Source organism: Salmo salar, chromosome ssa11 (assembly GCF_905237065.1).
Source record: "Salmo salar chromosome ssa11, Ssal_v3.1, whole genome shotgun sequence".
NCBI classification, from domain to species: Eukaryota; Metazoa; Chordata; class Actinopteri; order Salmoniformes; family Salmonidae; genus Salmo; species Salmo salar.
In genome coordinates, this window is record NC_059452.1 from 6,865,883 (window position 1) to 6,884,331 (window position 18,449).

The 18,449-nt window shown below is 44.0% G+C and overlaps 1 protein-coding gene across 4 annotated transcripts in view; it reads left to right on the forward strand.

The window, feature by feature from the left end:
- Positions 1-18,449, forward strand: part of LOC106561909 (serine/threonine-protein kinase BRSK2) — a 168,563-nt gene that overhangs the window by 97,129 nt on the left and 52,985 nt on the right. For all 4 annotated transcript variants that reach the window (XM_014126249.2, XM_014126250.2, XM_014126252.2 and 1 more), the window contains exon 3: positions 14,643-14,728. In XM_014126249.2, the coding sequence (XP_013981724.1) occupies positions 14,643-14,728 (86 nt within the window). The remainder of the gene's footprint in view (positions 1-14,642; positions 14,729-18,449) is intronic.

Here is an 18,449-nt window from a genome sequence, read left to right on the forward strand (position 1 = left end):
CCCGACAGGATGCTCTCAATTGTGCGTCTGTAAAAGTTTGTGGGGGTTTTAGGTGACAAGCCACATTTCTTCAGCCTCCTGAGGTTGAGGAGGCACTGTTGCGTGGGTGGACCATTTCAGTTTGTCCTTGATGTGTACGCCAAGGAACTTAAAATGTTCCACCTTCTCCCCTGCTGTCCCGTCGATGTGGATAGGGGGGTGCTCCCTCTGCTCTTTCCTGAAGTCCACGATCATTTCCTTTGGTTTTGTTGATGTTGAGTAAGAGGTTGTTTTCCTGACACCACACTCCAAGTGCCCACACCTCCTCACTGTAGGCTGTCTCGTTATTGTTGATAATCAACCTCACTACTGATGTGTTGTCTGCAAACTTGATGAGTTGGAGGCATGCATGGCCATGCAGTCATGGGTGAACAGGCAGTACAGAAGGGGGCTGAGCACGCAACCTTGTGGATCCCCAGTGTTGAGGATCAGCGAAGTGGAGATGTTGTTTCCTAACTTCACCACCTGGAGGCGGCCCGTCAGGAAGTCCAGGATCCATTTGCACAGGGCGGGGTTGAGACCCAGGGCCTCAAGCTTAATGATGAGCTTGGAGGGTACTATGGTGTTGAATGCTGAGCTGTAGTCAATGAACAGCATTCTTACATAGGTATTCCTCTTGTCCAGATGGGATAGGGCAGTGTGCAGTGCGATGCGATTGCATCATCTGTGGACCTATTGGGGCGGTATGCAAATTGAAGTGGGTCTAGGGTGGCAGGTAAGGTGGAGTTGATATGATCCTTGACTAGTCTCTCAAAGCACTTCATGATGACAGAAGTAAGGGCTATGGGGCTGTAGTCATTTAGTTCAGTTACCTTTGCCTTCTTGGGTACAGGAACAATGGTAGCCATCTTGAAGCATGTGGGGACAACAGACTGGGATAGGGAGCGATTGAATATGTCAGTAAACACACCAGCCAGCTGATCTGTGCATGCTCTTAGGACGAGGCTAGGATGCCGTCTGGGCCGGCAGCCTTGCGAGGGTTAACACGTTTAACCTCTTACATCTAGATGTGCCGCTAGCGGAACGCCTCGCCAATATCCAATGATAGAGCGTGGCGCGAATTACAAACTCCTCAAAAATCCCAAAACTTCAATTTTTCAAACATATGACTATTTTACACCATTTTAAAGACAAGACTCTCCTTTATCTAACCACATTGTCCGATTTGAAAAAGGCTTTACAACGAAAGCAAAACATTAGATTATGTCAGGAGAGTACCCAGACAGAAATAATCACACACCCATTTTTCAAGCTAGCATATAATGTCACAAAAACCAAAACCACAGGTAAATGCAGCACTAACCTTTGATGATCTTCACCAGATGACTCTCCTAGGACATTATGTTATACAATACATGCATGTTTTGTTCAATCAAGTTCATATTTATATCAAAAACCAGCTTTTTACATTAGCATGTGACATTCAGAACTAGCATACCCACCAAAAACTTCCGGTGAATTTACTAAATTACTCACGATAAACGTTCACAAAATACATAACAATTATTTTAAGAATTATAGATACAGAACTCCTTTATGCAATCGCGGTGTCCGATTTTAAAATGCTTTTCGGTGAAAGCACATTTTGCAAATTCTGAGTAGATAGCCCGGCCATCATGGCTAGCTATTTTGACACCCACCAAGTTTGGCACTCACCAAACTCAGATTTACTATAAGAAAAATTGGATTACCTTTGCTGTTCTTCGTCAGAATGCACTCCCAGGACTTCTACTTCAACACCCAATGTTGTTTTGGTTCCAAATAATCCATAGTTATATCCAAATAGCTGCGTTTTGTTCTTGCCCTAATTTCGTCTACCTTGTTATCTAGAGACTGGATATTGGCAAGTAATGTACTTGGAAGCGATGGGTGCTGTGCACGCCTACGAAGTTTGACCAGGAGGCCGCTCCGTCTACCTCTTCTGTGGCGACGTTGTTTTGGGTCGGCCTCTGGAATTAGATCCAATGCCCTGGGTGGTGGTGCGAACAAAGGATCCGCTTCGGGAAAGTCGTATTCCTGTTCGTAATGTTGGTAAGTTGACTTCGCTCTGATATCCAATAGTTCTTTGCAGCTGTATGTAATAACGCTTAAGATTTTCTGGGCTAACAATGTAAGAAACAATACACAAAAAAACGAAAATACTGCATAGTTTCCTAAGGACTAGAAGTGAGGCGACCATCTCTGCCGGAGTCATCACTGCTCTCATAGAGTGGCTGATTTAGTTAATGGTGTCCATACTTGGTTAATTGTGTTGACACTACTAAGTGCTTTTTTTACACAATGTGTTTGCGTGTGCGTAAGTGTGTGACTGTTTATATGTATTTACAGCTTAGTGGGTCTGTATCAAGTGTGTGCATGCATGCATATGCGTGTGTTTATGTCTGAGCCCTTGAGAGAGATGGCGCTGGTGGAGGGGGTTACCGGCTGAGGAGGCTAAAGTGAAAAAGGGAAAAAGGGGGATGAAATGAAAGAATACAAAGCCGTCTGTCCGCCACAGAAGAAAGCATCTGATGAATCACAGCTGACCTTAATCTGCTTACCCTGACATCACCAGGACAGCACTATCACTTCCCCATCCCTCTCTCTCTTTCTCTCTCTTCCTCAATTCAATTCAATTCAAAGGGCTTTTTTGCAATGGGAAACATATGTTTACGTTGCCAAAGCAAATGAAATGGATAACAAACAAAAGTGAAATAAACAATCAAAAGGACTAGAGACATTTCAGATGTCATATTATGGCATTTAAAATGTCTCTATTCCTTTGGAACTCTCCCTCCCTCCCTTTCCCTATCTCTCTCTCTTGTGCTATCTCGCAATCTTTCTCTATCTCTCTGAACACCCCTTTTCTCTATTTGTCTCTCTCTCTCTCTGTATGATTATGCTATAATGTATTCTGTGTGATGTAGTCATCATCATTGCGGCTGGGAACAGGGGAGACGCTCAGCTAGCTATTTCTCAGCCCGTCACCTCCAGAACTCTCATATGAGAATGAATGGCCTTCATATGCTCTCTCCCCAGCCCTGGCTAATTATCATTTACATACCATGAGCAGACCTTGGAGTTACAGAGTGCAGACTAACTCTATGAGTATTTTTTTCTTCATATACAGTATATGCATAGAATCGCTTTGATTGGAAACTATATGGAAACGTACCAGTCAAACCGTAATAAACAATCTTAAGCTTTCAATGAGGGACTCAATTCAATCAAATCCTCAAATCAATTTTTTCCTCTCCTATCAGTGATTGTTTAACATGACACTATGTTGTGACAATCATATGGTAGTCTTCTATCTGAATGAGTGTTGCGTGACTGCATCAAATACCCAGTATTCCCAATGTCTACCTAGAACATCCCCCAGCCAACTCACAACACGCCAACACAGCATGACTCTGATTGCAGCCCTCAGCTCCTCGGCTCATTCAAAACTAAACACCCCATCTCTCTTTCTCTCTCTACTCCTACAGTAGGCTGTCCTCTCAAAGCTCATTGGAGAAGGAGGTCCAGGGGAGGGACCTTGGATCCTCTCCTCCAATGTGCTTTGATACAAATTGAGGAAGCAAGGACTGGGGAAGCAAGGATTTGACAGTTAGTTATGTTTTTGGACACAGCCCTTGTTATCACAGCAACAGATGGTGGTTTGATTTCTGAGCGGATGTTCCAATTGACTTCCCTCTCCATGGCCCTCAGCTCCGTATCGCATTTCAATTAACGTGGGATTTGGAAGAGCTTCGAACGAGCGTCTCCCCAATCAATCCTTATAACTCATTAAGAATGCTCAGCCCACGCAGAGCTAGGCCATTGATTTGTCAGGAGAGGCAGGATGGTGTGATTATTGGATGGGTCCGTGTGTGTGCGCGCCCCTGTGTGTTGTGTGTTAGCCCCTGAGTAACTTTCAGAGGATGCAGAGAGATGAATGTCAGTCAGTTTGGCCTTCCTCTGACATCTTTGTGTGAGCGAGAGAGTGGGTGTGAGTGAGTGTGTAATCCTCTGTCGTAGGATAGCCTGTAGGTTTATCTGGTCATTGACACTGTGTTGACCGAGGAGCAGCTTGTTTGATTCAATGATGTATGTTGTTGAGGATCTGTGAAAGTGTTATTGACTCACCTTGAACCCACACACTCTTCAACATATGACCTTAGTCTTTGTCCATCACACTGTAAAAGACTTCTCTGAAGAGCAGGGCCATTGACACCACATCTCAATTATTCTGTAAATCAGGAGGAAGGCTTTCATCCATCTTTTCTCTCTTCCCACATACATAATTGATACTACATCATTAGTAGTCCTCAGGGTCCACTAATGAACACATCACTGGTCATCAGTGTATCTTTAATCTCTAGAGATCACTAGTTTTATTACATGACTTTCTGTATATCATCTGACCACATACTTATACACACGCACACACATTCAAGCACACATGCACGAAGACACACAAACACACACACTGATACTGCAGCAGACACACAGCTGTTCAGGACCAGGACCCTCTGTGGAGATGGTGAATGGGTGGGTGAGCCGAGCTTCGCTCAGGGGCTCGCACAGCACCATCAATTGATGAATACCTCTCTCTACAGTGCTCTCGGTTATTGTGCGTGTGTATATGTGTGTGTGCGTGTGTGCGTGCGCACATGCACATTTCATGCATAGGGAGTTGGTGGGCTGTGTTAGGGAGATTACAGACTTCCTGTGGAAGAATTTCCCATTGATCCCAGTGCTCAGAACACTGCTAGTGGTAGAGAGGAAGAGCCTACGCATTACCAATCAATTAACATATGTGAAACACTGATTGCAGTGTGTGTGTGTGTGTGTGTGTGTGTGTGTGTGTGTGTGTGTGTGTGTGTGTGTGTGTGTGTGTGTGTGTGTGTGTGTGTGTGTGTGTGTGTGTGTGTGTGTGTGTGTGTGTGTGTGTGTGTGTGTGTGTGTGTGTGTGTACGTGCGCAAGAGAGAGAGTTTTGTGTAGATCTCCATTGTGCGTACCATTATGCAAAACTAGACACAGATATGCAAAACCATTCACAATGCACTCTCATACACATCTATCTAATTGTTTAGATGTGTATGAGAGTGCATTGTGAATGGTTTTGCATATCTGTGTCTAGTTTTGCATGTGGATTTTTTCTTAATGACTTTGTGTTGGTGAAAATGAACATGTGTTAATCCCTCAGAGTTAATGCATAGAGACAGTAGCTAAATCCATGAGATAAGTGAGATAATTGGTGGTAATGGAGGTGACTGTAAAAACAGTAGTGCTTTATTACACATTATTACCAGGGATTTGACTAGTATCTTTGAATGGGATCAAGCCTATGCCTACCTGGCAGAATGATATCATGATGAGTTGCATCAATCCAGTGGGCATTTGTTTTGAAAACTTTGCAATTACATGAGCGCTACAGAAACATCGCTAACCACCTGCATTAAAGGGTAATAACTACACCCCAAAATCTAAATTTCTTACATTTTTTTCCAGACCTCAAAAGTGGTCTCCTGATGCAGTTTGAGCATTGTTTTATATATATATATATATATATATATTTTATGACTCTCATGCTGTCTCTGATTCTAAGATGATTCTGTTTTCACTGAATACTAACAGTCTGTTTGGCTAATGATAGAGAGAGAGGGGAAAGAGAGGGACCAGGGATAGAGGGAATAGGGAAAGAAAGAGGGAAGGATGCAGCGAGAGGGGAAGAGAGAACATCTGCACTCCTTCAGCTCCTCTAAAGAAATGGGTATGACGCATGACACACAAACACACACACATACACACTCACACACACACACACACTCTCATACTCCTCACAGGGGGATGCCACTTGCGCCTTTGATGCGCTCTGTCTCATTAGCACTGATTAGCCCAATCATGAACTACATTCATCCACAGCTAACTACACTACCCACAATTCCCTCTGGAATCCACAGGCCGTCTCAACCAATCAAAGCCTGAGATGCTGGGACTGGGACTAGGCCTACTATAGTCCACCAATCACATCTTATTAGCCTGAGTGGCACATTGTTTTATAACAACTGATTATAATGGTGAGAGACATGGTACCGACAGACATGGAAGCTCTGCTCCTCTGCAACTTTGCAATATTTCGTTTTTTTGTGTGTTATTTCTTACATTATTAGCCCAGAATGTTTTTTGTGTTATCACATACAGGCAGAAAGAACTTTTGGATATCAGAGAGGCGGTAACTCACCAGCATTACGGCCAGGAATACGAGTTTCCCGAATTGGATTCTTTGTTTGTACCCCCCAGAGAAATTGAACTTATCCCAGAGGCTGCTCTAAGACGCCGCCGGCGGAGAAAAGGTATTCGGAGTGGACCTCTAGTCCAACTCGAGAGGCGTGCACACTATCCACCGCTTCCGAGTATATTACTCGCTAATGTTCAGTCTCTAGACAATAAAGTAGGGCGAGGATCTCCTTCCAGAGAGACATCATGGCTATCTCGGGATATACTGTCCCCGTCCATACAACCAGCTGGGTTCTCAGTACATTGCAAAGAGAGGCATAAAGAACTCTCCGGGAAGAAGAAAGACGGTGGTGTATGTTTCATGATTAACTACTCATGGTGTAATTGTGATAACATACAGAAACTCAAGTCCTTTTGTTCAACCGACCTAGAGTACCTCACAATCAAATGCCGACCGTATTATACCTCCCAAGAGAATTCTCTTCAGTTTTAGTCACAGCCATGTATATTCCCCCTCAAGCCTATACCACGATAGCCCTGAAGGAACGATACTGGACTTTATGCAACTGAGGCCACATTTATTGTAGCTCGGGATTTTAAACAAGCAAATTTGAGGAAAACGCTACCGAAGTTCTATCAACACGTTGACTGTAGTACTTGCTCTGGAAAAATACTTGACCACTTTTACTCCCCCTTCTGGCATGCCTACAAGGCCCTCCCCCGTCCTCCCTTCGGCAAATCAGATCGTAACTTAATTTTGCTCCTCCCTTCCTATAGGCAGAAAGTCAAACAGGAATCCATGCTTCAAGATTGTTTTGATCACGCGGGCTAGGGAATCTTCCGGGTAGCCTCTAAGAATAACATTGACGTATATATGAACACCGTGACTGAGTTCATCAGGAAGTGTTGGGGATGTTGTTGTTGGGGATGTTGTTTCCACTGTGACTATTTAAACCTACCCAAACCAGAAATCGTGGATAGATGGCAGCATTCGCACAAAACTGAAAGGGCGAACCACCACATTTCACCATGGCATGGTGACTGGGAATATGGATGAATACAAACAGTGTAGTTATTCCCTCCTTAAGGCAATCAAACAGGCAAAACGTCAGTACAGAGACAAAGTGGAGTCGCAATTCAACGGCTCAGACACGAGACGTATGTGGCAGGGTCTACAGACAATCAAGGATTACAAAGAGAAAACCAACCACGTCGCTGACACCAGCCACATCGTGGCTCCTGGACAAGCTAAACACCTTCTCCCGCTTTGAGGGTAACACAGTGCCCCCAACGCGGCCCGCTCCCAAGGACTGTGGACTCTCGTTCTCCGTGGCCGACGTGAGTAAGGCATTTATGCATGTTAACCCTCGCCAGGCTGCAGGCCCGTAGGGCATCCCTAGCTGCATTCTCAGAGCATGCGTAGACCAGCCGGCTGTAGTGTTTACGGTACGGAAACTGCACCGCCAGCAACCGCAAGGCTCTCCAGAGGGTGGTGCGGTCTGCCCAACGTATCATCGGGAGCACACTGCCTGCCCTCCAGGACACCTACAGCACCCGATGTCACAGGAAGGTCAAAAGGATCATCAAGGCCAACAACCACCCAAGCCACTGCTCGGATTTGAATGGTAGAAGCTTCTTACTGCACAATAAATCTTCTTGAGGGAGTTAGTCTTGGTACTGAACAGTGAAAAAACATGATCATTTTCATCAGATGTTACACTGAACACGCACCTTGGTGTATGAAATATACTACTGCTGGTTTTATTCAAAGACACCATTATGTATGACGCACACACACACACACACACACACACACACACACACACACACACACACACACACACACACACACACACACACACACACACACACACACACACACACACACACACACACACACACACACACACACACACACATTCTCTCAGGAGCCTACAGGAGCAGCTGTGGACCTGACAAGTTGTCTCACCTAATTTCTCTAAGGTCTGTTGTGTGACCGTCTCTCCCCCATCACCCCACGTCTCACCACTTTATTACTACACATTAACACACCATATGTAGAATAATTGAGCGTAATAAATTGCGTTGTCTGTCTCCATCTCTATGATAGGGTAGGGGGTGTGCGGGGGTTGTTTACCTTGTACATGGGTGTGTGTGTCACTGATCCAAGGAGATGGCAGGGTGGATGATGGGGGAGGGGACGGGGTCTTATTTGATATGACAGCAAAGGAATAGGATGCACCTCCATGCTTCTCTCCCCTTCACTACTCCATTCCGTCCTTTCATGCGCTTATCTCCGGATCCGCTTCCCCTTGTTTTCCATAATTGACTTGACAGGAGTGTTCAGAACCATACCAACCCTGCATATCATTTTGACAATTACAGTTCACATATTTGTTTATTAGCAATTTCAAACCCACTGTGCTGGATTTATAAATTCTATTTATAATTCTCTCATGTTGTAACCCCTAATCGTCCTCTATACTTCCATACAAGCCTTTTAAATCGATTTTGGAATTTTCATTTATGATCTGGCAACCGCACTTCTCTAATGATAGCCAAGTTAATATACCCATTACAGCTGCAATTTGGATGAGTTTTTGTCATTGGTAGTCGTAAGTCAGTTGACCTTGAGTCTGTCTGTGGGAAAAGTGGGGGGTTTGGCAGGGTGGGTTTCCCTCGGGAAATGGGACGGATAATCATTCCTGTTTACTGGGAGATCGGCTGGTAGGTAATCATTCAATCTGGCAACCCTGACCAAGAATAATCTCTCATTGTACTGATCATGTGCACTTTATTAGTTTGTGTGTGTGTGTGTGTGTGTGTGTGTGTGTGTGTGTGTGTGTGTGTGTGTGTGTGTGTGTGTGTGTGTGTGTGTGTGTGTGTGTGTGTGTGTGTGTGTGTGTGAACATTTCTTGTGAACTTCTTCATGGTATGGAAATGAATTCTTAAGATTGATTTCCACAGGACATTAGAGAGTGTGTGAAAGTGTGAGGTTATGTGTGGTCCCGTGTGGCTAAGTTGGTAGAGCATGGTGTTTGCAACACCAGGGTTGTGGGTTCGATTCCTACGGGGGACCAGTACGGAGAAAAAAAATGTATGAAATGTATGCATTCACTACTGTAAGCTGCTCTGGATAAGAGTGTCTGCTAAATGACTAAAATGTAAATGTTATGCAGCTTCAGGTGTACACTATCCTAGTCGCTGATGCTAGCATTCAAATCCCTGCTGTCAACATAGCAATTTTTCTAGCACCTAGTGTTAGCATCGCTGTTGTAAATTGACAAATGTCGGTAGCACCTAGCGTTAGCATCCCGGTTGTAAACAGTTAAACATTACAAGCACCTAGCATTAGCATACCTGTTGTTAAGGCCTTGATAGCATAGCACATCTGAGAAAGAGAGAAATAAGAGAATAAGAGAAAAGTTAGGGACAGAAGGAAATGTTTTCATTTTGAGTGCTGCTGTAACCAAGAAACTCTCGCTCAGTCCCTCTCTCCTTCCCTCTGTCTATCACTCTCTCTCTGAATCTCTCTCTCCCTTCCTCCTTCCTTCATTCCCTGTCTGTAAGAGAAGGCAGAGAGAAGGAAGGCAAAAAGGGGAAAGCTGGCATGGCAGAGGGCTTGGTGGGGACAGCCACTGGGCCAAAGCTTAAAGGGTTTCATTATTTATTTCCCCCTGCTCCAAGGCTCCAGCCCCGATCCCAGTGACTGAACCTTTGAAGATTGGGGGCTTTGATGGGAATATAATTATGTTTTTGTTGGTTCCTTCTGTCCCCTGTGCCTCACTTTCCTAATTCTTAACCCTCTTCCCTCGTCTCTCGTCTTGTCTGTCTTTCACCCCTCTACCCTTTCCCCCTTTTCCCTGTGGGTGTGTCAGTGCCCCTTTGTTGCTATGTGGGTAGAGGTATGGCACCCTGTCATTAGGAAAGGTAAAGTGCGTATGAAAACAGATTACAGGAGAGATCTACTGCAAAATATCAGAGCAGGATAAACATACAACTTGGGGAGGACAATGGTACACTCACATGAGGATTTCAGGAGAATTGGGTACTTAAGAGAAATAGCACTTAAGGACTACATTGTGACACATCACATCGCAGCAGCTCACAGCAGACCTAAGACAGTTAGGACCCATGGGCCATTACAAGACATTGCGTTGTCGTGACTTTACTTTCATTAATCTAATGATTGTTATTTATTTAATCCACTAAATATGTTTAGTTGTTACTCTATTAAATTAATCATGTAACAATTAACTCATTAGGATTTGGGGCACCACGAAAGAAGTTGTTTAACAAGTTGCCATCTCCCGAATTAAACTCTAGAAGATATATAAGTTATATGTCAATAACAGTCACTTATTAATCATTACCTCATATCAATTCTCATTCTGAACAGTCGTAACCTTCTTGGATCCGCAAGAACCCCAGCCTTGAGCATTATTCATACTACACAAATTGGTTTAATTATTTGCTAGCTAACTAAATAATAACATAAAATACACATACACACTTACATGAGACAAAGGACCCTAGTAGACTGACAAGATATGGTGGCTTATTACATATAGATGGAGAAGGTGGTGGGAAAATAGAGAGATAGAGGAAAAGGGACATTTATCATGGATATATTTTAGGACTGTCCTCACATTAATCATATACCTTGTCCCCAAACCGCGGCTCATTTGGAATAAGAAAATAATGAATGTATTTACGTGTTGAATGCCGTTCGTTCGTTGTTTATCTCAGTCGGAACCAAGCCCTCTCGGAAAGTTGTTTTGGTGAGCCTTTCCTGTGGGCCACTTGTACATGCTCTGATTGTCAACCAGAGGTCACAATGTCCTTCTTCTTAGTTTTCTGGTCTACAATGGGCTGTTTCCTAAGAACAGATACTTAGCCATACCAGTGATTGTCTGAGAGGGGAGTTTTCTTCTCCTCTTCCTCTGGTAGATAGTCAAAGTTCCAAACCACTTTACACACGCGGCTGCAGACTGGCGGTGTCCTGCTCTAGTCTGGTGAGTTTATCTTCTTCACCTCGTGTTGAGGTTAAGGTGTAAACATTTCAATGTGTGGACCATGGTCTCACGTCTTTCTGATCTGATATGTTAATTCTTAGCCAGTCCTTATAAGCACTATGATCAGAAAAGGCTGTTCCATCACGCTGACAAGCTCTCTGACCTCACTCGGGGCATGGCTACTTTATGTGCAAAGAACATCAACAACCATTATCTCATTAGACAACCAAAAGGATATTCATGTCTTAACAAAAATACTTTCATCATTATTCATATTGATTTATTTCACATCAGAGTGGATGAAAACTTGACAGTCAAAGGAGGTTTCCTTCCTAAGTTACAGTATTTGGTTCATACAAAAAGACAAACAATATGACATTTGTTTTCTACATCTACCCACTGACCATTTCCAACATTCCCCATGTAAGAATTATTGTTCCATTATCCACTTTTGGACGTTAGAGTTTTGTTGGCAAAAGTCTTCTGGAGACAAAGTTATTATTTTGGTTGATACTGAAGAGCGAAGAGATAGTTCTCTCCTGCTTAATTTACGACCGGGTGTGAGGTCTCAAAACCCCCGCCGTTCCCTCCTCCCCGCCTTTGCTGGTGGGAGAGTGTCTGGTGATTGTCAGCCATTGCCAAGCTGATCTGACCCATTGTGATCCTCACGTGTAGTCATGACAACATATTACTCGGTGTGATGTTTGCCACCAAATCTGCATAGTTCCCAACTTTAGAATCATGCATGCACACCATGATTCCATGCTAGCTAATTGGCTCACTGGGTCAAGATGCCATGGGTCATGGTGCAATAGGCAGCAATGTTTAGTCCTCTCTGTGCATCCAGATGTTCCACAAACTCTCAAGCAACTCTCATACGTTCTGATGCTAGGCTAGTATGACCTACTGGGTGTTGAACCCTGTGCCTCCAAACATTAAGACTTTCCTAGAACCATTGACTTAAATCCCAACTCTGGCAGCTAACACAAGTCTCCAGATCTCAGACAAGGTTAATAATCACACAACTGTGTAGTTCACTGAACCACCTCTGCTACACTAATGTATCAGATAACCTTTGTGTGTGTCACGCCCTGACCATAGAGAGCCCTCAGGGTTCTCTATGGTGTTTTAGGTCAGGGTGTGACTAGGGGGTGTTCTAGTCTTTAATTTCTATGTTGGTGTGAGTATGGTTCCCAATTGCAGGCAGCTGATGATCGTTGCCTCTAATTGGGGATCATACTTAGTGTGGTCCTTTTTCCCACCTGCGTTGTGGGATATTGTTTTTGTTCAGTGCTATGTGCGCTACGAACGGCACGTTCGTTTATTTATTTGTTGCTTTGAAGTTTCACTAAAATAAATACGTGGAACTCTACACACGCTGTGCTTTGGTCCACTCATTATAACGAACGTGACAGTGTGTTCCAACATCATAGCCTAATAGTGCAGGAGAAGCACTAATGATCAGCCAATGAGAAGTCCAGTCAATAGGACATTCAGTACAGAATTAACACAGGGTTAGTTTGATTAGCTGGAGCAGGTATTCCCACTGATACCACTCCACTGGTTACTGATTAATAACGCTTATTCAATTCAATACTGATGACTTCAGGTGTTCTTTATTGACATTTGAAAAGGGAACGGACGGCACCAGTTTTGCAATATGAAAATGAAATGGCAGTTATTTTTCCAAACCCAGCTAAATATTCTATAAATGTAGATGCAATCTCTACTGTACTGTAAAACCTGTGTAGATAATTGTGAATACATATTTTCTGTATTTATGGTTTATGGTACCTGTGTCTTTGGCTAACAAGACAGACCCTTTAATGAAGCAATTCGAGTGAGACTTATTGAGAGAAACCATTGCCAGCTGTCCAGCTTCACCCCTCATGTTTTCACTGAGCTGGCATTTATAATGCTAGCATTCTGTAAATCCAACTCAGCATTCTGGACTGGAGGTGCTGTTGGTGGGGAGGGGGCACGGGGGGGGTGCTTTATGTGTGTGTGTGTGTGTGTGTGTGTGTGTGTGTGTGTGTGTGTGTGTGTGTGTGTGTGTGTGTGTGTGTGTGTGTGTGTGTGTGTGTGTGTGTGTGTGTGTGTGTGTGTGTGTGTGGCTATCCTCCAGAGGTTTGCACTTGGCATCTTGTAGGTAGATTTGGTCATACTGAAGCTACTGCAACATATTAACATATTCATCTAACTCATGTACTGTTTATGTGATTTAATGGTTAGCAAATGTAGACCTATGCTTATAAGCATAAAGTGTACTATCCATTGAGCTGCCATTACCCCTGTAATGTGATATCTCAAAGTAGGAAGTGTAACAGTGGTTTGAATCATGACGCTTTATTGAGTTTGACAATATCACACAAAATGGAGGCTGCCACACGACATTCATGATGATGTCAGTACGAGCTAACTGTTCATGACACAGATGGTACACAAACAGTAGCTGTTTTGTCTGGATGAATGGAGGCTAGAAAAACGCAGTTGACATTTTTATTATTGGTCACTAATGTGTCTTGTCATTATGTTTTTTTCTTCTTCTGTGACTATGTAGGCGTACTGTTTGTGAAAGAACATGACGCAAATGTCTGTAGTAGCTGTACAGACCACACAGTATTTGTGAGTCAAATGGTGTGTGGCCAAAATAACCCAATGTTCTATGCAAGGAACATATGTACTGTGCCTTTCTATCACATCAATAAACCCACCTCAAGTTTAGCCCAAGGTCCATTGGAAAATGTTACCACATTATCATGTGCTAAGGTTCTGTACCTTTATGGTTTAGGGACACAGGCACGCACGCACACACACACACACATTCCAGAGTGTGAAAACAGGTAGTTGAAATGTCCCCCTTATCTGCTGTGTCGTGGTGTATTACGATAGAGTGATATCAGGTATCAGTGTGTGATAAATTAGTTAAATTAGCTGGTGTGTGGTTGCGTTGTGGCAGGAGCAGGACCTTAACAAGTGGTAGACGTGTCGCTGTTCCCGCAGGCCCTGGCATGGACTCAAGCTGCCAGGCTAGACATGGGCTCTGGCACTGCCAGTCAGTCTCTTATTCCCACCACTTCTCGCTGTCTCGGTCTTTATTTTTCTGCTATGCACTCTCCCTTTCCATTCCTCTGTGCTCTCTCTTTGTGTCCGCACATTGTCCTCTTCATTATTCAGGCCCTAGCACCAAATAGTTTTTGTTGACTGGGCTCCAATGTTAAAGATCTCATGGGTGGTCAGTACCTACATTACATCCATCAAGGAGCTATGCAGTTTTAAAAATATATTTTTTTAGGGCCATTAAAGTATTCCATAAGTACTTTGAATCACACACTAATATTATTAATTTCCCCTCTTTTCTCTCTTTTTTTCTCTTTCTGCAGGTGGAGCGAGAGATAGCCATTCTGAAGCTCATAGAGCACCCTCACGTTTTAAAGTTGCACGACGTCTACGAAAACAAGAAATATTTGTAAGTGTCCTTTCCAAAACTATTTGGTTCACTGAAGCACTGTAACAAATGTGCTTCCCTTAAACTGTTAAATTGCATATTTGGAGAAGCACCAGTGCATAGCAACACGTTAGCAAACAAGCAAGGCAAGCTGAAAATCACTTGAGCAAACAAGAAATACAAGTTGAAAATCACTTGAGAAACGTATTTTCCGGGGCCATTTTCAGACTGGCATGTAATGTTTCATTGGGTCTCTCCCAGTTTTAGCTGCCTATTCAGAAGCCTGTAGGTTTAATGTAGATCCATATGTTATCCTATGTATTAATCTCTTCTGTGTCACTGCTCCAATGGCTCTACTTAATGCACTATTCAATAATTGTTAAAGTCGCTAGCGATGACTGGTGTGGGAATTTGTTTTCCTAATATTCCGATGACACAGACGAATCGCCGACACGGACGCAAAGTGTTTGCCTCGGATACATTTTCCCACTCACAAATCATGTGTGAATGTGTTCCTAATTTAACTAGCGTTGACAGGTCCCTTAATCTGCTAATAAATCAGGAAGTGTTGTGAGTGGGAGAGAGGGGGGTTGTGGGAATGTGGAGTATCCTGCTACAGTAGGGATACCACAGTGTGTCTCCAGTGCTTTCTCACAGATCTAGCACAGTAGCTACCGCAGATAATATCACAAGAGTTACCACATATACTCTCACAGTAGCAACCGCTGTAGATACAACTATAGAGTAGAGGAACTTCTATGGATAGAAGACCAATACCCCAAATGTTAGAAATACATATTAACACTTGAGGGTGTACTAAAAGCAGTGGTTTCTGGATCAACATGAATTAATGATTGGGTGTGCCTCATTAAATGACTAAAATGTCAATATAATGTAAATGTGTAGTCAGCTTGTGGCTGCTTGAGGCTAGCTGTTCCTGGCCTTTCACTACAAACTACCTTCGTAATACCTAACCAGAGACACATCAAATGAAATTGTATTTGTCACATGCGCTGAACACAGTGAAATGCTTACTTACAAGCCCTTAACCAACAATGCCGTTTTAAGAAAAATAAGTGTTGAGTAAAAAATAGATAAGTAAAAAATAACAAATGACAAATAGTTAAAGAGCAGCAGTAAAGTAACAGTAGCGAGGCTGTATACAGGGGGTACCGGTACAGAGTCAATGTGTAGGGCACAAGTTAGTTGAGGTAATTGAGGTTATATGTACATGTAGGTAGCTGTTAAGAAGCCTTTTGGACCTAGACTTGGCGCTCCGGTACCGCTTGCCATGCGGTAGCAGAGAGAACAGTCTATGACTAGGGTGGCTGGAGTCTTTGACAATTTTTATGGCCTTCCTCTGACACCGCCTTGTATAGGTGTACTGGGCCATACGCTCTACATCACTGCCTGGTATGGCAACTGCGGTCGGAGGCTGAGCAAATACACTTCTGCTGTTTTCAATCAAGATCTCAGCGATCACTGCCCCATTGCCTGCATCCGTAATGGGTCTGCGACCAAACGACCACCCCTCATCACTGTCAAACGCTCCCTAAAACACTTCTGCGAGCAGGCCTTTCTAATCGACCTGGCCAGGGTATCCTGGAATGACATTGACCTCATCCCGTCAGTAGATGATGCCTGGCTATTCTTTAAAAGTGTCTTCCTCACCATCTTAAATAAGCATGCCCCACTCTAAAAATGTAGAACTAGGAATAGATATAGTCCTTGGTTCACTCCAGACCTGTCTGCCCTTGACCAGCACAAAAACATCCTGTGGCGTTCTGCATTAGCATCGAATAGCCCCCGTGATATACAACTTTTCAGGGAAGTTAGGAACAAATATACACAGGCAGTTAGAAAAGCTAAGGCTAGCTTTTTCAAACAGAAATGTGCATCCTGTAGTACTAACTCAAAAAAGTTCTGGGACACTGTAAAGTCCATGGAGAATAAGAGCACCTCATCCCAGCTGCCCACTGCTCTGAGGCTAGGAAACACTGTTACCACCGATAAATCCACTATAATTGAGAATTTCAATAAGCATTTTTCTACGGCTAGCCATGCTTTCCACCTGGCTACCCCTACCCCTGTCAACTGCCCGGCACCCTCCACAGTAACCCGCCAAAGCCCCCACAATTTCTCCTTCACCCAAATCCAGATAGCTGATGTTCTGAAAGAGCTGAAAAATCTGGACCCATACCAATCAGCCGGGCTAGACAACCTGGACCCTCTCTTTCTAAAATGATCTGCCGAAATTGTTGCAACCCCTTTTACTAGCCTGTTCAACCTCTCTTTCGTATCGTCTGAGATTCCCAAAGATTGGAAAGCTCTTCAAAGCTCTTCAAAGGGGGTGACACTCTAGACCCAAACTGCTACAGACCTATATCTATCCTACCCTGTCTTTCTAAGGTCTTCGAAAGCCAAGTCAACAAACAGATTACCGACCATTTCAAATCCCACCGTACCTTCTCCTCTATGCAATCTGGTTTCAGAGCTGGTCATGGGTGCACCTCAGCCACGCTCAAGGTCCTAAACGACATCATAACCACCATCGATAAGAGACATTATTGTGCAGCCGTATTCATCGACCTGGCCAAGGCTTTCGACTCTGTCAATCACCACATTCTTATTGGCAGACTCAACAGCCTTGGTTTCTCGAATGATTGCCTCGCCTGGTTCACCAACAACTTCTCTGATAGAGTTCAGTGTGTCAAATCGGAGGGCCTGTTGTCCGGACCTCTGGCAGTCTCTATGGGTGTGCCACAGGGTTCAATTCTCGGGCCGACTCTCTTCTCTGTATACATCACTGATGTTGTTCTTGCTGCTGGTGATTCTCTGATCCACCTCTACGCAGACGACACCATTCTGTATACTTCTGGCCCCTCTTTGGACACTGTGTTAACTAACCTTCAGACGAGCTTCAATGCCATACAACTCTCCTTCCGTGGCCTCCAACTGCTCTTAAACGCAGGTAAAACTAAATGCATGCTATTCAATCGATCAATGCCCGCACCTGCTTGCCCGTCCAGCATCACTACTCTGGACGGCTCTGACTTAGAATACGTGGACAACTACAAATACCTGGGTGTCTGGTTAGACTGTAAACTCTCCTTCCAGACTCAAATTAAGCATCTCCAATCCAAAATTAAATCTAGAATCGGCTTCCTATATCGCAACAAAGCATCCTTCACTCATGCTGCCAAACACACCCTCGTAAAACTGACCATCCTACCGATCCTCGACTTCGGTGATGTCATCTATAAAATAGACTCCAACACTCTACTCAACAAACTGGATGCAGTCTATCACAGTGCCATCCGTTTTGTCACCAAAGCCCCATACACTACCCACCATTGCGACCTGTACGCTCTCGTTGGTTGGCCCTCGCTTCATACTCGTCGCCAAACCCACTGGCTACAGGTTATCTACAAGTCTCTGCTAGGTAAAGCCCCTCCTTATCTCAGCTCACTGGTCACCATAGCAGCACCCACTCGTAGCATGTGCTCCAGCAGGTATATCTCACTGGTCACCCCCAAAGCCAATTCCTCTTTGGCCGCCTTTCCTTCCAGTTCTCTGCTGCCAATGACTGGAAGGAACTGCAAAAATCTCTGAAGCTGGAGACTCATATCTCCCTCACTAGCTTTAAGCACCAGCTGTCAGAGCAGCTCACAGATCACTGCACATGTACATAGCCCATCTGTAAACAGCCCATCTATCTACCTACCTCATCCCCATACTGTAT